Raw genomic sequence first — 19,912 nt, forward strand, 5'->3', positions numbered from 1 at the left:
CATTGGAAAAGACCCTGGGAAAGATGCTGGGAAAGATTGAACGTAGGAGAAGCGGACAACAGAGGACAAGATGGTTGGATGGCATCCCCAACTCAATGGACATGAGTTTGAGCAAACTCTGGGAGATGGTGAAAGACAGGGAAGCCGGCATGCTGCAGGCCATGGGATCGCAAAGAGTCTGACACGACTGAGCAACTGAACAACAACAAATGACACTTACTAGACACTTAACATTTTATCAAACTCATAAAACTCTGTAATGTTTGCATTTATTATTTCTATTTTAAACATGTAAAGGAAAAAAATTAGAAAAATAATTCATCTAAGATAGTATAGTCAATAAATAGGAGAACTGAATTTAAAGGTAGGTGGGGCTTGTGATCTTAATGCTCCTTCATTCTCCCGCTCTGTTTGTGGCATCTATAGCTATAAAGAATAATTTAGTTGTAATTATGTAAGATTCAATGCCTGAGATTAGCTTCTACATACTAGAAAGAACACTGGATTTAGAATGAAAAGACTTGGTGTTAAATACATAATGGCTCTATGACTTTGGATGGTTTATTAACCATCCTGAGCTTCAGTTTTCTTGGCCTCAAATTGAGTTGCCAAATTAAAAGAATTAAATCAGGTAATGTATTTACAAAATATCAACAAACTATCAAGTAACTTAATTTTTAAATAATCTGTACTAATGGGTGTGCCTTAGATATGAGTTCTCTGAATTTATGGTCAAATGCTTTAACAGTTCTGTTTGTTTGTTTATTGTGGGAATTAGCAAACACCCTCTTCCAACAACACAAGAGAAGACTCTACATATGGATGTCACAAGTTAGCCAACACCAAAATCAGACTGATTATATTCTTTGCAGCCAAAGATGGACTCTATACAGTCAGCAAAAATAAGACTGGGAGCTGAGGGTGGTTCAGAACATGGAATCTTTATTGCCAAATTCAGACTTAAATTGAAGAAAGTAGGGAAAACCACTAGACCATTCAGGTAAAACGTAAATCAAATCCATTATGATTAAACAGTGGAATTGAGAAATAGATTTAGGGGATGAGATCTGACAGATACAGTGCCTGATGAACTATGGACAGAGGTTCGTGACAATGTACAGGACACAGGGATCAAGAAAAAGAAATGCAAAAAAGCAAAATGGCTGACTGAGGAGGCATTACAAATAGCTGAGGAAAAAAAAAAGTGAAAAGCAAAGGAGAAAAGGAAAAATATACTCATTTGAATGCAGAGTTCCAAAGAATAGCAAGGAGAGATAAGAAAGCCTTCCTCAGTGATCAGTGCAAAGAAATAGAGGAAAACAATAGAATGGGAAAGACTAGAGATCTCTACAAGAAAATTAGAGATACCAAGGGAACATTTCATGCAAAGATGGCTCAATAAAGGACAGAAATGGTAGGGACCCAAGAGAAGCGGATAATACTAAGAAGAGGTGGCAAGAATACACAGAAGAACTGCACAAAAGAGATCTTCATGACGCAGATAATCACGATGGTGTGATCACTCACCTAGAGCCAGACATCCTGGAATGTGAAGTCAAGTGGGCCTTAGGAAGCATCACTACGAACAAAGCTAGTGGAGGTGATAGAATTCCAGTTGAGCTATTTCAAACCCTAAAAGATGATGCTGTGAAAGTGCTATACTCAATATGCCAGCAAATTTGGAAGACTCAGCAGTGGCCACAGGACTGGAAAAGGTCAGTTTTCATTCCAATCCCTAAGAAAGGCAATGCCAAAGAATGCTCAAACTACCGCACAATTGCACTCATCTCACACACTTGTAAAGTAATGCTCAACATTTTCCAAGCCAGGCTTCAACAATACGTGAACCATGAACTTCCAGATGTTCAAGCTCGTTTTAGAAAAGGCAGAGGAACCAGAGATCAAATTGCCAACACCCACTGGATCATCGAAAAAGCAAGAGAATTCCAGAAACACATCTATTTCTGCTTTATCGAGTATGCCAAAGCCTTTGACTGTGTGGATCACAACAAACTGGAAAATTCTTCAAATGATGGGAATACCAAACGACCTTACCTGCCTCTTGAGAGATCTGTATGCAGCTCAGGAAGCAACAGTTAGAGCTGGACATGGAACAACAGACTGGTTCCAAATAGGAAAAGGATTACATCAAGGCTGTATATTGTCACCCTGCTTATTTAACTTATATGCAAAGTGCATTATGAGAAATTCTGGGCTGGATGAAGTACAAGCTGGAATCAAGATTTCCAGGAGAAATATCACTAACCTCAGATATGCAGATGACACCAAGCTTATGGCAGAAAGTGAAGAACAACTAAAGAGCCTTTTGATGAAAGTGAAAGTGGAGGGTGAAAAAGTTGGCTTAAAGCTTAACATTCAGAAAACTAAGATCATGGCATCTAGTCCCATCACTTCATGGCAAATAGACAGGGAAATGATGGAAACAGTGGCTGACTTTGTTTTGGGGGGCTCCAAAATCACTGCAGATGGTGATTGCAGCCATGAAATTAAAAGACATTTACTCCTTGGGAGGAAAGTTATGACCAACCTAGAAAGCGTACTGAAAAGCAGAGACATTATTTTACCAACAAAGGTCCGTCTAGTCAAGGTTATGGTTTTTCCAGTAGTCATGTATGGATGTGAGATTTGGACTATAAAGAAAGCTGAGCACCAAAGAATTGATGCTTTTGAACTGTCATGTTGGAGAAGACTCTTGAGAGTCCCTTAGGTTGTAAGGAGATCCAACCAGTCCATCCTAAAGGAGATCAGTCCTGGGTGTTCATTGGAAGGACTGATGTTGAAGCTGAAACTCCAATACTTTGGCCACCTGATGTGAACAGCTGACTCATTTGAAAACACCCTGATGCTGGGAAAGATTGAGGGCAGGAAGATAAGGGGACGACAGGGGATGAGATGGTTGGATGGCATCATCAACTCGATGGATATGGGTTTGGGTGGACTCCAGGAGTTGGTGAATGACAGGGAGGCCTGGTGTGCTGCGGTTCATCCAGTCGCAAAGAGTTGGACACAACTGAGCGACTGAACTGAATTTATGCTGGGAAAGATTGAGGCAGGAGGAGAAGGGTTAGATAGAGGATCGTACGGTTGGATGGTATCACCGACTCAGTGGACATGAGTTTGAGTAAGTTCCGCACATTGGTGATGGACAAGGAGGCCTGGAGTGCTGTGGTCCATGGGGTTGCAAAGAGTTGGACACGTCTGAGCGACTGAACTGAACTGAATTCAATATGTATTTATTGAAGCACAGTTGATTTACAATATTATATTAGTTTTAAGTGTACAAGATAGTGATAGAAATGCAGATGTAGAGAACAGACAGGTGGGCACAGTGGGGGAAAGAAAGGGTGGGATGAGAGTAGCACTGATAGATACACAGTAACGTGTAAAAGAGAGAACTGGTGGGAACTTGCTGTATAGCACAGGGAGCTCAGCTGAGTGCTCTGTGATGACCTAGGTCAGTGGGATGGGAATGGGAGGGAGTGCCAAGATGGAAGGGATATATGTATACATATAGATGATTCACTTTATGTACATAATTGTAAAGCAACTACTTGCACTCAGTCACTTCAGTCATGTCCAACTCTTTGTGACCCCATGGTCTATAGCCCACCAGGTTCCTCTGTCCATGGGGATCCTCCAGGCAAGAGTATTGGAGTGAGTTCCCATTTCCTTCTCCAGGGGATTTTCCCAACCCAGGGATCGAACCCATGTTTCTTATGTCTCCTGAATTGGCAAGCAGATTCTTTACCACTAGATCCACCTGGGAAGCCCAAGATTATACTCCATTTAAAGTTATTACACAGTACATACACATGATGGAATATTACTCAGCTATTAAAAAGAATGCATTTGAATCAGTTCTAATGAGGTGGATGAAACTGGAGCCTATTATACAGAGTGAAGTAAGTCGGAAAGAAAAACACCAATACAATATATTAATGCATATATATGGAATTTAGATAGATGGTAATGATGACCCTATATGCAAGACAGCAAAAGAGACACAGATATAAAGAAGAGACTTTTGGACTCTGTGGGAGAAGGCGAGGGTAGGATGATTTGAGAGAATAGCATTGAAACATGTATATTACCAGATGTGAAATAGATGACCAGTCCAAGTTTGATGTGTGAAACAGGGCACTTAAAGCCGGTGCACTGGGACAAGCAGAGGGATGGGATGGGGAGGGAGGTGGGAGGGGCTTTCGGGATGAGGGACACATGTACACCTGTGGCTGATTCATGTCAATGTATGGCAAAAACTACCACAAAATTCTAAAGTAATTAGCCTTCAATTTAAATAAATAAATTAATTTACAAATAAAGTTATTACAAATCATAGCTATATTTCTCTGCACTGTCCAATATATCCTTGTTCCTTATAATGGTTCAGTTTAAATTCTATTCAAATTAAGGATTCTTGCCATTTATCTGGCACCATATGAGAACTCACGTTGCTCATTAGAAAGGAGAGATCACCAAAATGCCTCCTGAACTGAATGTACTGAAATCCTTGGATAATAAACACCAACATTATGACATGCATTGCTCTCTACTTTCCTTTCAGGTGGATGGCTTATACTCTTTGCCATCATGCTGCGGCTGGTGGCAGCCTGCCCTGCGTCATGTGCGATGTGCACCAGAGATGTAACTCTCTGTCACCAGCTAACCTATACAATCGATAATAAAACCCATCACTCTAAAAATCAGTGTTCAGTGTACTTGGAAAATTCATTATTATGCTCTTCTTTGTACTGACTGATCTCTGGGCTCAGCCTGAAAGAGGTAAACATTTTTAAAGAGCAAGCCTTCTTTAGTAACTATATATTGATAATATTATTTTATTTTCCTGTTAGTTCCTGGTGGTCTCAACCAAAACTATTTTAAGACCTTTAGAGGTAATTGAGATATCTTGCTATCACAAAAGAATACCACCATTTCAGTCAGTTGCACACTTATTGAATAAATGAAAAAAATAGATCACTTTAATTATATTTTGTCCATACTTTGTGCAGATTTGAAACCTACCACAGGGTGAAAAGAATATCAATGAATCAGAAACCTGAACTGCAATTGTTCAGCATTAGTAAGATTAAGTGATGTACCAGCGAAACAGATTATTATCAAAGTGCATCTAATTTTGAAAGTGTAGTCTTTTTTTATTGGTGGTAAATGAGCTGTAGAAATGCTAACAAGATACACTGCCTGTATTCATTACATATTGCTTGCTTAAGTCAACAATTTAATAAGATACCTTATTAACAAATTTGAGGAGAATGTGATTTACATCCTTATATCCAACAAGAGATAAACAAGCTATAAACTCTGCCAATCGAAAAATTTCAGAAACAAATCTAAGATGGAGTAGAAGAAAATGAGTTATTTCATTTCTAAAATCCTGTGACTCCATGAGAATTAAGAAGAAAATGGCATTGTCCTTCCTGACAGGGAAGAGACAGTTTCAAGGCTAGTTGGTCGTACACTGTTTCCAGTCTGTGTAGAAAACACTTTAAAAACACTAAATTCCCATCCGCTCAAATAAATTTCATTATATATATATTTTTTTTGATCAGAGATAGCTAATGTCTGTAAGAAACAAATATTGCTCATCTACATCACTGCACCTCTATATCTTCCTTCTCATTTACAGAATGCCACATTTGTGAAGTTAGATTTCATAAACACAGAGAAGTAAATGGATGACTTGTGAGTGGAGCCTGTCTGGTCCTAGGCAAGAAGTAACTGACAGAAACAATAGCTTGCTCCCTCAGAGTCAGAAATCTCTAGGGGACTGAGGATCCTTAAAAAAAAAAAAAAAAAACTCTCTTAGTCCATATCAAAAACAATGATGAAAGGAACAAAATGCCAGCCTGGCCAGAATTAACAGCATTCAAATAATCAGTAATAAATTCTAAAAAACAGCATCCCCCAAACAAAACCCCATGACATAGACTTGCTACTGCTACAGAAATGAGAGCAATTCTTCCAAAAGAAGGCGCTGAGGCAATCTTTTGTCTTTTACATTGTTTTTTCCTCTCTTTGTTTCAATGCTATAGTCTGAATTTCATAAGGGAATTATGATTTGCTTCCCCCATGGCTGATTGTTCTAATATCACCTGTAGACCTCCCAGGGACAATGGACTCTTCCATCCTTATGACGCTGTCATTGGCAGTCAAAACAATTTTAGCATGATAAAGATGTGTTACAATAACTCTTGATTACAATACATCTTTATTGAGTTAAAATGCTTTGATTTCTAATGACAGAGCAGTGATAGCTCTGGGGTGATTATGGTGAAGGGATTTAACAGTTGGAAGCCCTGAGTACCACCTGTCATCACTTGATGGACTTCATTGGAGGGGACAGATATTAGACAGGAGGCCAGGATGGCCCAGACTATAATGAGAACCCCACTGACAGATCCTCGGCTTGTCTGGAGAGAATATAGATCCTTACCAAGTTGCCGACTTTTAGCCTGGAGCTAAAAAGCAGAAACCAGTGCTCCTTCTCACTTCCCCCACCCCAACCCACACCTTTATGTTTGAGAAAAAAGGTGATTGGCTTTACTGTATAAATATACACTGCTTGCAGAAAACTGGTTAGGAACTCAGACACAGGTTCAGCTCTTGACTGAATGTCTTGGGTCAGCAGGGCTGGAGTAGGTTGGTACACAGCTTCACAGACAGAAAAGCCTGAGAAGCCACTTTCAAAAAAAAAAAAAACATTCATGATGATAATCCCAAACAATGAATTAAATTTGACATCTAAAGGAACAGATGGGTTTAGGTTTCTCAAATAAACATGTCACGGTAACAAAGAATATAAAAATCCATCATTCTGATAAAGAGCTGCCTTCCCCTTAAACTGAGAAATCAGAGGATCATTTTCATTTTGTTTATTGTTCTTACCCAGGTGATAAGATTGCTCAGAGGGTATTGATTATCTCTGCTCTCCGCGGTGCTCCCCTCCCACGTGTGTGTACTTGCTTCTAGTCTGTGCTTTTCTTCCCCACAGCAGGCCCTGTGACCACGAGGGTTTTAATCATCACTGATGGATATCTCTCATCTATAGAGTACAAATCTGTCCCTCTTGTTTAAACTCGCCCTGGTCTCTTTGAGCAGAAATGGCATCAAGGATGTTCGGGAAGATGCCTTGCACAGCCTTTCAAAGTTGCGGTCGTTGTTGCTGGGGCACAACCGAATATCCAGCTCTTCGTTCACGGATCACACCTTCAGCAAGCTTCGCAGACTGCTGGCGCTCAGCCACAATGCCCTCCACACCCTGCAAGGGTCTTGGTTCCGAAACACCAGGCGCCTGAACCGGCTCCAGCTGGATGGGAATCAGATCACTAATCTGACGGACAGTTCTTTTGGAGGCACATGTCTCCACAGTCTCAGGCATCTGGATTTACCTAACAATTTTATTTCCTTTATTGGGAAAGATGCCTTCTGGCCCGTGCCTCAACTACAGGAAGTAGACCTTTCTCGAAATAAGTTGGCCCACATGCCGGATGTTTTTACTCCCCTGAAGCAGTTAATCCTTCTGAGTTTAGATAAGAACCAGTGGAGCTGCACTTGTGATCTCTACCCACTTGCCCGATTCTTAAGAAACTACATAAAGTCTGCTCGCACACTCAGAAGTGCCAAGGACCTAAGTTGACAGCTGTCCACCATGGCTGCAGCCGCTACAAACAGCGTACTAAGGCTGTCTGAGACCAACTGTGATTCCAAGGCTGCCAACCTCACTCTGGTTCTAAAGGACAGAAGTACCCTCTTCCCAGGGCAGGATGTGGCCCTGCTGACTGTCCTTGGCTTTGCAGGTATGACAGGGAGAAGTATACCCATCTCTTCTCCATATTCTTGAAATTCACTAAATGATGCCTTTCTCTGGCAACTGGGGAGCCTTTTCAGGGCTTGTAGAAGAGAGACATTGTCAGTAGTGTAGGAAGATGCTAGCTGATTTGGCATAGGTTGCAACAATTTCCTGTTGCAAAGAAACTGTCTAACACAGAGGAAACGGCCTTGCGCCAGAATTCAAGAGCTCTGTGTCGATGTGTGGGCGTGTGCTAAGTCGCTTCAGTCCTGCCTGACTGCGGCCCTGTGGATTATTGCCCGCCAGGCTCCTCTGTCCATGGGATTCTCCAGGCAAGAATACTGGAGTGGGTTGCTATTTCCTCCTCCAGGGGATCATCCCAATCCAGAGATCAAACCGGCATCTCTTACTTCTCCGCATTGACAGACGGGTTCTTTACCACTGGTGCCACCTGGGAAGTCCCAAGAGCTCTGGTCCTGGTATAACTAGCACTGTGATCTTCAGTACTTTGCTGTTCAGACTTTAGTTTTCTTGGGTGTAATGAAGGAATACCCTATATTTCAGTCATCCGTTCACTGATGCATACTGATACATTCATTAAGATATTAGGGGTTTCGAAAAGTCATGAGACCTAGTCTCTTTCTTCAAGGCACTCATATCTGTGAGCCTCTCTGTGGTAGTAAGAATCGGTGGGCTTTACCAAGTACTGCTGCTAAGTCACTTCAGTAGTGTCCGACTCTGTGTGATCCCATAGACCGCAGCCCACCAGGCTCCCCCGTCCCTGGGATTCTCCAGGCAAGAACACTGGAGTGGGTTGCGATTTCCTTCTCCAATGCATAAAAGTGGAAAGTGAAAGTGAAGTCGCTCAGTCGTGTCAGACCCTCAGTGACCCCATGGACTGCAGCCTTCCAGGCTCCTCCGTCCATGGGATTTTCCAAGCAAGAGTACTGGGGTGGGGTGCCAAGGGGGAGGCTATAATGACAATCCGATGTGTCCTGCTTTATAGTGCTTGTATAAGTGATGACTGGGCTTCCCTCCTGGCTCAGTGGTAAAGAATCCACCTGCTAATGCAGGAGATGTAAGTTTGATCCCTGGGTTGGGAAGAGCCCCTGGAGAAGGAAATGGTAACCCACCATGGTATTTTTGCCTGGGAAATCCCATGGACAGAGGAGCCTTGGTGGGCTACAGTCCAAGGGGTCACAAAAGAGTCAGACACGTCTAGGGACTAAACAAAAACAAGTAAGTGATGATTAAGGGCATGACCTCCACAGTTAGATTACCCAGGTTGGAAATTTGGTTCTGCTCTTACTTGCTGTGTGACTTGGGCAAGTTATTTAGCTGCTCTGTGCCTTGGTTTCCACCTATTTGGGGATTTTGAATTTTTTTAAAGATTTCTGTTTCTCTAACTTGTCCATAAACTTGGCCCATTACCACACCCACTCCCAACTGACTAAGGTAAGGATACCATTCAACCCTTTAATTTTTCTATAGTAGTTTTAAATTTTTTAAACTGTTCATCATTACATCTCATTATATATCATTATGATGTAGTGTAATGTTTGTTGTCATTAGTCAAAGACCAAATATGCATGAGATTTGTTGAGTTATCTAGATGTTGGTATGCTTTTAGTGCATGGTAAGATCCTTGGTACTTGGGGGTACCATGGTGATGAAAAGTGTGTGTGTGTGTGTGTGTTTAGCTCCTAACACTTATACTTTTAATCAGGATAGAGGGAAACCAGCGTCAGGTCTAGACACTGAAACTACCACCAGCAGAAATCAAACTCACTTGAAAGTGAGTTCAGATTCTTTCAGAAAGATGAACTGTTTTAGAAAATGTGTAACCATCCTCAGTAATTTTACGTGCTAAGAAAAAATTTACTACAAAAGGCAAAAACACTAGGGCATCAGAGAATTTTTCCTTAAATGTGTTTCTTAGCACAGAATCCTAGTTCAAGGGGAAAATTAATAGATATTCCAATAAAAATACCAAGAGATGCCTATATAAGCAATAGGTTGTTAGGTTCAAATAGATTTGAGCAATGCTGGATTAAAGTGAAATAGGCTTCTTTACCACAGCATTTCTTATATCTTTCATTTTTCTAATAAACATTATGAGTCTCTAAGAAGAAGACATACTGTGGAGCATTTCTCAGACTTATTTGACCATTAACCTTTTTTTCCCCCCACAGAGGAAATTTTCATTGAACTTGTATTTTGTAGGAGGTTGCTTTGGAAATATTACAATAGGTACACTTTTTAGTATCTCCTAGGTATTTCTGATATATATTTTTAGAAAAGATTTTGCCAAGTTAACAACTCTGCATTAGTGTAGAGATACATAAAAATTCTGGAAGATTCCAAAGGTTTTATCAAAATGATAGGAAGCTAAACATTAGAAATATTATTATATGCCTATTAAGTTATAGCATGTGAAATTACCAGAAAAATGTACCCTTCATTGATTAACTACTACAGATGCTGTTTTAAAGAGAGATTCATCTTTAAGACAACTCTTGACTTTTGATATCAACTTACTCCTTTTAAGGTGTGATCAATAATCTATATCTCTAGATTGTGGGAAGAAGACTTAGAACTAAAATTTGGCCTCTGATTTTATTTTTTTCTTTGACTCTAGATAAATCATCACAATTCCAAAGAATATATAAAATCATATCCTGTGAATTTAAACCAATAAGTGGCTAATTGGTACTAACCTCTTGACCCTTCCTCTTCTGCGAACTGGAAGAAAAACAAAGAACGCTTTCATGAAGCTGTAACATTTCCAATACTTCGATGAGATTTTTATCATTAATATTGCATTTCTCTAACTCAGAAGGATTGTTAGAACACCTTTTAAACAATAGCAACAATGCCCATGGCAATGAAAATTCAGCCATCTTCTTGACAGCAGGTTCAAACTTCCTACAAGCTTCATTTTCTGCTTTTGCTCTCTGTACTAATAGAAAGTGACCATACCTGAGTGGTAACATGATACAGACATAGCTCTAGCATCAATAGTGGGAGAGTGAGTGGTTCCTTGCTGTTTGGATACAATTACAGAGATACTTTATCCCATAATCAAATTATATGTACTTTCATTTCAATGGTTGAATCATCTGTTTAATAAAATTGAGGTCTTTTCTTTCTTTATTATGGTTTAGTAACTGCATCAGTCATACAAAGTATTCTCTTAATAATTTGTTTGGACTTTTCCCCCTAATAGCTGAGGCTTCTAGGATCTAATAGAACAATACAAAGCCTACTTTTGTAGCACCAGCAATTATAACCACAATAATACATAACAATCACCACTCACTGAATCTCACTATGTCAAAGAACTGTGTTAAACATGTCACATATACTGTCTCACTTTATCTCTGAGTGGTATTAATTATTCCTGTTTGATAGAAGAGAAACAATAAGGCTTAGAGAAGTTAGAAAATGTGCCCAAGAAAAGTATCAGAACAGAGCTTTGAGTCCTAAGCTTTCTTACTCCATGTAAGAAATATAGAGATGTGTCTAAAATTTTATTATTTTCATACTTTTGACATTTAAAAATCAAAACTTTTATTTGGAATAGCCCAGACTCTAAGATCTTGCAATTAAAATGTTCTAACCTAACTTTGACTACTACTTAAAAAAAAAAAATGTTGTGTCTTTATTAGAGATTTTATTATCTCAATATGTTATAACATTCTCCAAGAGTGTATTGTCATCAAATAAATTAAAATGGGGTGCAAAACATTAAGATCTGGTAAGCTACACAAAGGTTAGCAGATTTTTGTTTTGGATTTTTTTTTTTTTTTACCAGAAAGTGCTATTTTATTTGGTTAAGCTTCGTCTTTAACAGAAAAAAATGAAACAGCTATGCTTGATAACTTCTCTTTTCTTGAAAGTTTAAAGAGATATCATGACATTTTCACTAAGGTTATCTGCCATAGAGAGAACCAGGCAAAGTGCTATCAAGGAGTCTAGAAAGTTGCTTCTGGACTCATTCACTGCCTTTATCTCCAGAGTCAGGGAACTGAGTTTACAGGGCAAGTGACTTGCTCAAGGTCACACAGCAAGTTATAGATAAAGCTGGATGTAGAACACAGAGCTCCAAACTTAGTCTATACTGACAACATGTTCTCCTGATTACCGTTCTGGAGATTTGTGAGATTAGACCACTCAGTGCTTTTCATTATTAGAATTCATAAACAGAATTCTTTCTGTTTACTTAAAAATATTCAGTAAATATTTCTGGAGCGCCTCCTCTCTGCCAGTTTTGTGGTCACTGGAGATACAATGTCAAACAAGACTGAAAAAGTCCATTTCCTCACAGTGCTTAATTCTAACAGGGGAGGACAGACAGTGAACAAGCAAATGAATAAGTGAACACAAAACTTTTATATTGTTGTAAGTGCTAAGAAAAAAGAATCACTATGTCAGAGGAAGAGCTGGGTGTAACTGAGACTTTGGTTTGAGCATCTAGGTGGCTGAGGATGCCATTTGTCAAGATGAAAAACTGTGAGGCAGAAATAGGTTAGACTCTACACTCGAGTCTGAGAAATACTGCACTTTCCTATTATATTTAGATGATAAGCCAGCCTAGAAAGAACATGAAATGACAGTACCAGGAATTCTGAGATTAGATGTCAAGAGAGTTCATAGAAGGGGGTGATCTTTGCTTTGCAAGATGAAAAAAAAAATTGCAAAACTATCAAGAAACCATGAGGTATTGGTTTAGATTTTAAAGGATAAATAAAATTCAAATAAGCAGAGATAGGAGAAAGTATTATAAGCATGAGTAAGAGAATACACAAAGGCTTAGAAGGACATTTTAAGACTAATGAAGAGTCTGAAGCATAGTGCTTGAATGTGAAAAATAATTAAAAAAATAAGGCTAGGAAGGAAGGTTACGGCCAAATTAGAGTCTTGAATGCCAAGGAGTTTGACCTTTATACTAATAGAAGCCAATGATGTATTCTGAGGTAGGGGATAAATCTTTAGGGATGATTAAAATATGGCAATAGCTTGTAGAATCTCTTTTTCTTTGGGGGAGGAGGTTATTGTATATGAGAATTTCATGGTATATGCTAAACATTGTCTATTTTTATTAACTATGGGATTAAAAAATGGAAGTTTCATTTCCCTTAGGCAGAAAAGAATTTTAATGTAGGAATTATTTTAATTTGAATGAATCTCAGTCCATCAAAAAACTTTTTCTATCAAACACATTCCAGATGGTATTATTTCTTATAATTTTTAATAGATACAAAGAAAGATCCAAATTGGAAAACAGAACAATGTTGATTAAATAGCCTCTATCTAAACTAATATTTTCCACATGGTGATAGATCGCCCACCCATTTCAGTGCCCTCTAAGCCATTAACCTTGGTACTTGTGGATTTCACATTTGACGATTTATGTTTCTTTCTATGATGTTATCTTTTAATAGTCTCTCCATTTGTCACAGGAGCTGTTGGTCTCACTTGCCTAGGTTTAGTTGTATTTAACTGGAAACTTCAACAAGGCAAAGCAAATGAACACACATCAGAAAACCTTCCTTGCAGAACCTTCAGTGAATCCCTGTGTGATCATGAGGCAAGAAATTACCACGCTCAGGGATACTGTAACTGCCACTTAACTCAGGAAAACGAGATAAAGGTCATGTCCATTGTGGGGGCTGGAAAGGAAATGCCACTTTCACAGGAAAGCAGCCATCAAGCAGTACATGCCTCTGGCTCCACAGCCCTTGACGGATCATTTAGAAACCTGAAAGGGAAGGGCCATGGGGCAGACAGCACTTTCTTCTGCTTTGGTGGCAGATTGCTGCAGTCAGGATGTTCAGAGCCTTCTGGGAATATGGCAGCTTTTAATGAAGCTGGCTTACTTACGAGATATTGTCCACAGAGAGTTGAAGGGTGGAGGAATCATGAGCCTGGGGAAGGCCAACCTCAAACTCTGCCACAGCATGTAACAAGAACGACAGGTGAGTTGTCTTGTTTGAAAAGTCCCATTTGGTTTAAATTTCTTTTGATTTCCTCAAAAGAGTAATGCCATAAAAATCACCATGGCACTAGGTTATTCTTCTCCTAAAGATACTGGACATGCATTTTTGTGTGTATGTATGCACATGTGTGTTTTCAGTGAGGCGTACATGGATGCTTCCAACCCTCAGGAGCTGAGAGTACATCTTGTACCCCTTGGAAAGTGAATTTCATGACCCAACACCTAAATTTTTTTTTTTTTAAAGAAGACTTTTCAATAGCAATAGCACTGTTAAGATTTATGGGAGGCTGAGTATTGGCTTCTGTTCCAACATCCGTTGAGCTCTAATGCCAGTTCTGCAGTAAGCAACCTTCCCAGAGCATGACATGTTAGAAGAATGGGCCTTCTAATGCTAGTGATTCATTTCAGGAATGATGTCAAGACACACACTATGCTTGCTGAGCTGTCAGAGATGATAACTTCCCAGTTCAGGGAAAGTCAGGACTTAATTCATTGTCCCATGTTGGGAGCCAAGTGAATCTGGCCGTGACACTACCCGCTGTACATGGGCGATGTCAATATTTAGGTGGAAGCAATGAATTAAATGTCTTCCTTTTTCTCCCTGAATAGTAAGGCAATGCTCTCAGGCTCAGTGGTGAAAACTTTGACAGCCACTCTGTAAAGAGGTTCCTGTCATTTATTTGAATTGGTTTACAAAAAGCAGAGCTTTCTCTCAGAACATGAATGACAGAGGTGCTGCACCAAGAAATTCTTACCATGGGGATCTGGCCCTAAGGATTTAGGGACAATTGGAAATGAATGAAATTGTATGTTGTTTCACATGTGATATAAAGTAGGGTGTGAATTTATGCCACTGTGTCCCCCAGACTTCAGATCTTATCAGTTTTGGGGTCATCATGATTTGATTGAAAAGAAAAATGGCCAAGAAAGGAAACATCTGTCTTAGAGACTCGATCAGATTAGTTTTATTTTATAAAGGAATAAGCACTTAACCTTTCCATAAAATCATACCTTAGGCAGATGTTTCATTTTAGCTTTGTCGAGAGCCTTCGCATCCCTGTGGGAAACTCCTATTCTGAAGGGAATGTGGCCTCTTAACCATTTAAAACCCAGTCTTTTGTTTCACACAGAGCAAACTGATTTGTCAAATCAACACAATCACTTTAAGAAAGACTTGAAATTCTACATGCCAGGCATTGTACTGCATCCAGAAAAAGAGAAAAACCGTCAAGACCACACCCGCTCTAAAGAAGTCTATAAGAGGCAATGTCACTCTGATTAGGTCTTCTAAGTCAAAAACACAGAATTACAGTATTTCAGGGGTAGAGGAGACTTTGGAGATGATCTGGTCCAAAAGCTTTTAATATTTATCTTTGAGCCATGGAGCTGTCTTAGAATATGATAAAGGCTAGAAATTCTCTCCCTAGAATAATTTTATAACTGCAAAAGTTCCCTTCTAGTCTAATCTCCTGATATTCAGTGAGTTAATGACTTCTCCAAGGTCATTCTGAATGTTGAAGGCAGATCTTAGATTAGAATTGGATGCAAGCTGGGGCTATTTCACCTGTTTCTTTCTATTGCTCCAAGAAATACTTCTTTGGATAAAACAATTTCACAGACCAAGAGAAAGAACACTGATAAGACATAGTTTTAAACTTAATATGCATTGTGGAGGAGGATAGGGTTTAGCATCAGATAGATCTGGGTCAAACTCTGCCCATATCATTTAGCTGACACGTGACTGGGGGAGAATATTCAACTTCTCTAAACTTGTTTCTTTCTCTGTAAATGTGATAGGATAATAAGACTTATCCAATGGATCAGGTCTCTTAAATGAAATAATGAATGTACACTATTTTGTACAATGCCGACCTCTTAGTACATGCTCAATTAATGGTGAACTATTACTATTATTTTTGTCGTTAACATTATTTAACATGGTTCATTAATATTATATTAATGCAAACCATTTAAAAGTCTTCAACATAGACCAGGCCACAGTCCAAAACACATTCATTTAACAAATATTTAATGAATACACTATTAAGTGAAGTAAAATAGATATGGACTCCACACGAATGGAGCCAGTAATATATGTATATCTGTTGCTGCTGAGGTTATTATCTGCTTGAAACCTGTTACTCAATATTGTATTATGTTCTTCTTAATGATTTAGTTCCAAGTGGTAAATGAGTTAAGAAAAAGTTACTATAGCTATTTGGAAAGAATTTAAACATTATTCATATTTAAAGCTCACCTAACTGACAACTAATCTAAAGATTTACAACTATGAATATTTTAATTTCTAATTCCACAACTTTTACATCAGCATCAATCACAACCAATTAAAATGTGTCCATAAAGAGTGTCATTGCAAACACACCAAACTGCCAAATGTCCCTTAAGTATTTGGCTAAAATATTAAGGAAATATTCAAGAATTGCCATAATTGGAGGAGTCTTTTTTGTACCTTTCATAAGGTTTCTAAGCATCTGTTTGGTTGGGGTAATAGAACTATGCTCAGTGCTAAATTCCTGCATTTATTGTTCAGCAGATATCAGCAGTGACACATTTAGTAGAAGATATGCAACATCGGATTCAGCCTTGGCAAGAGAAAGTCTTGAAAAGCATTTAACAAATGAATCATGGCAGCCTCCAATGGAAAAAGGAGACAATGGCTTACAACCTCACAGGCAGAGACATTTTATTACAGGCTCATCATCCAAGGCTTGTGAGCCCAAGGAACACTCTGTACAAAGGATCTTGCAAAAACACAGATCAAAATATGATGATCCTTGTAGACTGTTAACACAGAGCAGTCCTCGGTATTTTCAGCCAAACAATTCTCTTATCTGTAAATATGTGCCCTGTGATCAGTTTCAAGATTACATGAAAGAAAAGAAGCCAAATCATCGAAAACATTCAAAGCCTAAGAAAGAGCAAATCCAAATTAACAGAGCAATAGAAAAATTCCTCATGAGTGAGAACAACATGGAGTTATCAGGGTTATCATCAAAAATCAAGAAAACATATTCCCCTAAGAGGGTTAGCTTCCATCATCCTGATTTAATAGAAAAAAATAGTTTGGTGATGTCATCCAAAACATCAAGCCACTGGAAAGAGCAGAAAAATGAAAGTAACCTGACCAACTTGGATCTCAAAAAATGTAGCAACCCTCGTGAGAGAAACAAAGGAGGGAAGGGACTTACTGATCCACAGATTCTGAAAAAGAAGAGAATCAATCCAGCTGACTTCAAAGGGAAAATTAAAGGACAAAATTTAAGGATAAAATTAAATGTAAGCCCTTTTAGAAAAGTCAGAGTCCATCCAGAAAACTCCTTGCCAGATCTCTCAAAGCAACTCAAACGAGCATCATTACCTCCTGATAAATTCTCCACAGCTTCTGAGAAAGAAGCCAGAGTAAACCTTGAGCCCTCTGCAGATTTTCAGCAACAGTCAGAGGTTAACAACTATGTTAAATTCACTGCAAAGAGGCTGCCTCTCAAACATGCCCCCAAGCAGACCCCATATTACAGAAAAAACATGAAAAAGCCTTCTCTGCTCAGGATTAACGACTTGTCTGTGGCCAACCAGAGCTCTATGGAAGGCACCTGTCACCCTGCTGGTCATATTCCTGATGGAGACCCATCAACACTGACTCAGCCCACACCCACTGTTGCTGAACAGGGGCATTCACACTCCTCCTTCTCAACTGAGCACGTGGGAGGTACAGCTTGCATCATAATGGGCATCCCAAGTTATTTACCAGCAGCTTTGGAAAACATAGGAAGGGATGTTTTACCATCCCACCATTCTAGGGGGGCTGCTGACCAAGGGGCAACAGAGCGCACTGAACACATGGAGCAGGACAAATTGAAGACCAGTGAGCTAAGCCAGGTTTCTGTGTCCCTAGGGAATCAAATCTGCAGGACTGACACCTACGAGGAACATACTTTACATCAAAAGCAAACCTTAAAACATACAGAGCAACTCTCAAGTCACGAACAACTTGGAAATGAAAAAACATTAATGACAAAACCCAAAATATCACATCCAATTGTGGAAAGCTGTGTTATGGATGAGGGAAATGATGTAGAAACAAAACTTCCTAAAACAGAAACTTTTGATTGCTCTCCTGTTCCCCAGACACAATCCAAGGGCAACTTAACATTTATGAAGACAAATTTTATTCCACACCAAAATAGAATAGCGCTTCCCAAGGATATCAGTACCTCTCTGAGTACTCAAGCCATCTGGCCTCTAACCAATAGTAGTGAAAAAGAAATTGACAGCATAAATGCATTGCCCAGAGATGACGGAGCTGAAGCACTGGAGATAAAAATAGTAGGGAAAGATGAGAAAAAAAGGCTCGATGAAAGCACGGCAAATTCTAGTATGTTAAGTAGGGCCACACAGATGACCTTAAATGGCACCAGAGAAGAAAAGCAACACACTTGGGAGAATGGAAAAAGTGAAAAACATGTATTATTTGAATCAAATTCTGTTGAGGCAACTAAAGACTTAAGAATGATGAGTTCCCATGAAACCCAAAATAGACTGCCTTGTAGTGAAATAGATCTTAAAATTAACAGTAATATGCATTATTTGGAAGAAGTTCAAAATATTCAACCAGATAAAGACAACAGTGCACATGAAGAAGGTGCAATGACAGGGGAGACATTACCAGAGGTAAAAGACATGAGTTTTGAGGCAGAAAATGAGGCGCCTCTAATTCCTCGAAGAATAAATGAAGCTGAAAACTCTGCTCCGAAACCCACACTGTATCCACCAGCTGCTGAATATGTTAATTCATCACCTTTAGAGGCAGAACAAAGTGAACAAAATAACTCAGATAATAATCCTTTTCTACTTCAGCTTTCTTAAAAAAGACACACAAACACCCTCTAGCCTTTGCATGCATTTCAAATGCCTTATTTTGAAGGAAGAATCCTCAGCGACTCTTTGTTATCAATAAAATAAAAGTACATAGTTGACTATAACACAAAAATCAAAGACAGAGCCATAAGATATGTTTGACACAATTAATTGAGTTTGCTTCTCTAAGGAATGGGAAAATGGGATATAAGAATTGGGCCTCATCCTGGAAAAGAAAGCAAACATTAAAAAAAAAAAAGCCTTAAGCAAATGAAAGATTAAAAAGGAAAAAGTGCTTGAGCAGATTTACACTTGATGATTATTTTATGGAAATTACTATACACATCTCAATTAGTGGTATTACAATATTGCTTTCTACACAGATGATTATATATTCATATTTGTGCCTGATCTGTTTTCCTAATTATGGTATGAAAATAAAAATTGAGCTTTGTTAACTGTAGTCTAGCTGATATGCATATTGGCATGTTTCAACCATTTGCAACTGTTCTGTTAACAATTATGCTAGGTCCTAAGTAGAAGTCTTTAAAACCTGTTATTTCTCAAAGGGAAAAACATTACAGATTTCCAGAGGTAGTAGGCCATTTATGTAAAATCTGTTAAATCCTATAAATCCACTAGGTGGAGATCTCGACTTCAATCATTTTAGAACAAATGGGGCTTCAAAATCAACACAATAGCTTCAGAACAAAAGGCATCTTAACAGGCTTTATTGCCAGTTGTTATTAACTTAAGATTTTGAAAACTAAATAACCCATTAGCATGTAAGCTTTCAAGGCCTGAGCTCTTGAATTTAGCATGTCACTACTGTTTGGTGTGTGTATTCCTCCTTGCGCACAGGGATTAAATGTCTTCATAAATATTAGATTTCAAGCAATGGTAGAATAAGCATTTCTTATTCAAAGCCACACTTATTTGAAAGCTAGAGATATACTCAATTTTATTAGTGATATCCTAGTAAAATGTTGAAACCATATCTTCATGGTATAGAATAATATAATATTTCACATTTCCTAGTGGGAAAAACAGGTTGCAAAGACAACTTTCTTTTCGCTATCTCCATATATGTCTCTGTATCCTTGTAATCTACATGTGGCAATATTATAAAGCTTAAAAGCTTTTAGAACAATGTAAATATTGCTTAGAAGGCCACCTGTCTCCCGTTTTCTTTCCTATTCAGAATTGCT

General features: G+C 38.7%; 2 protein-coding genes across 2 annotated transcripts in view; one reads left to right on the forward strand and one right to left on the reverse strand.

Annotated features, from left to right (window-relative positions):
* The window catches only part of LOC120856988 (serine/threonine-protein kinase TNNI3K), a 330,300-nt gene that overhangs the window by 71,764 nt on the left and 238,624 nt on the right, over positions 1 to 19,912 (reverse strand). The gene's annotated exons all lie outside the window — the stretch shown is intronic.
* LRRC53 (leucine rich repeat containing 53) lies at positions 4,612 to 18,713 on the forward strand. The gene is given in 5 exon segments (XM_040229886.1): positions 4,612 to 4,697; positions 7,032 to 7,091; positions 7,093 to 7,838; positions 13,294 to 13,809; positions 16,384 to 18,713. Coding segments are annotated over 5 exon segments (3,738 nt in total).

Source organism: Oryx dammah, unplaced genomic scaffold (genome assembly GCF_014754425.2).
Source record: "Oryx dammah isolate SB20612 unplaced genomic scaffold, SCBI_Odam_1.1 HiC_scaffold_28, whole genome shotgun sequence".
In the NCBI taxonomy this organism is placed as follows: domain Eukaryota; kingdom Metazoa; phylum Chordata; class Mammalia; order Artiodactyla; family Bovidae; genus Oryx; species Oryx dammah.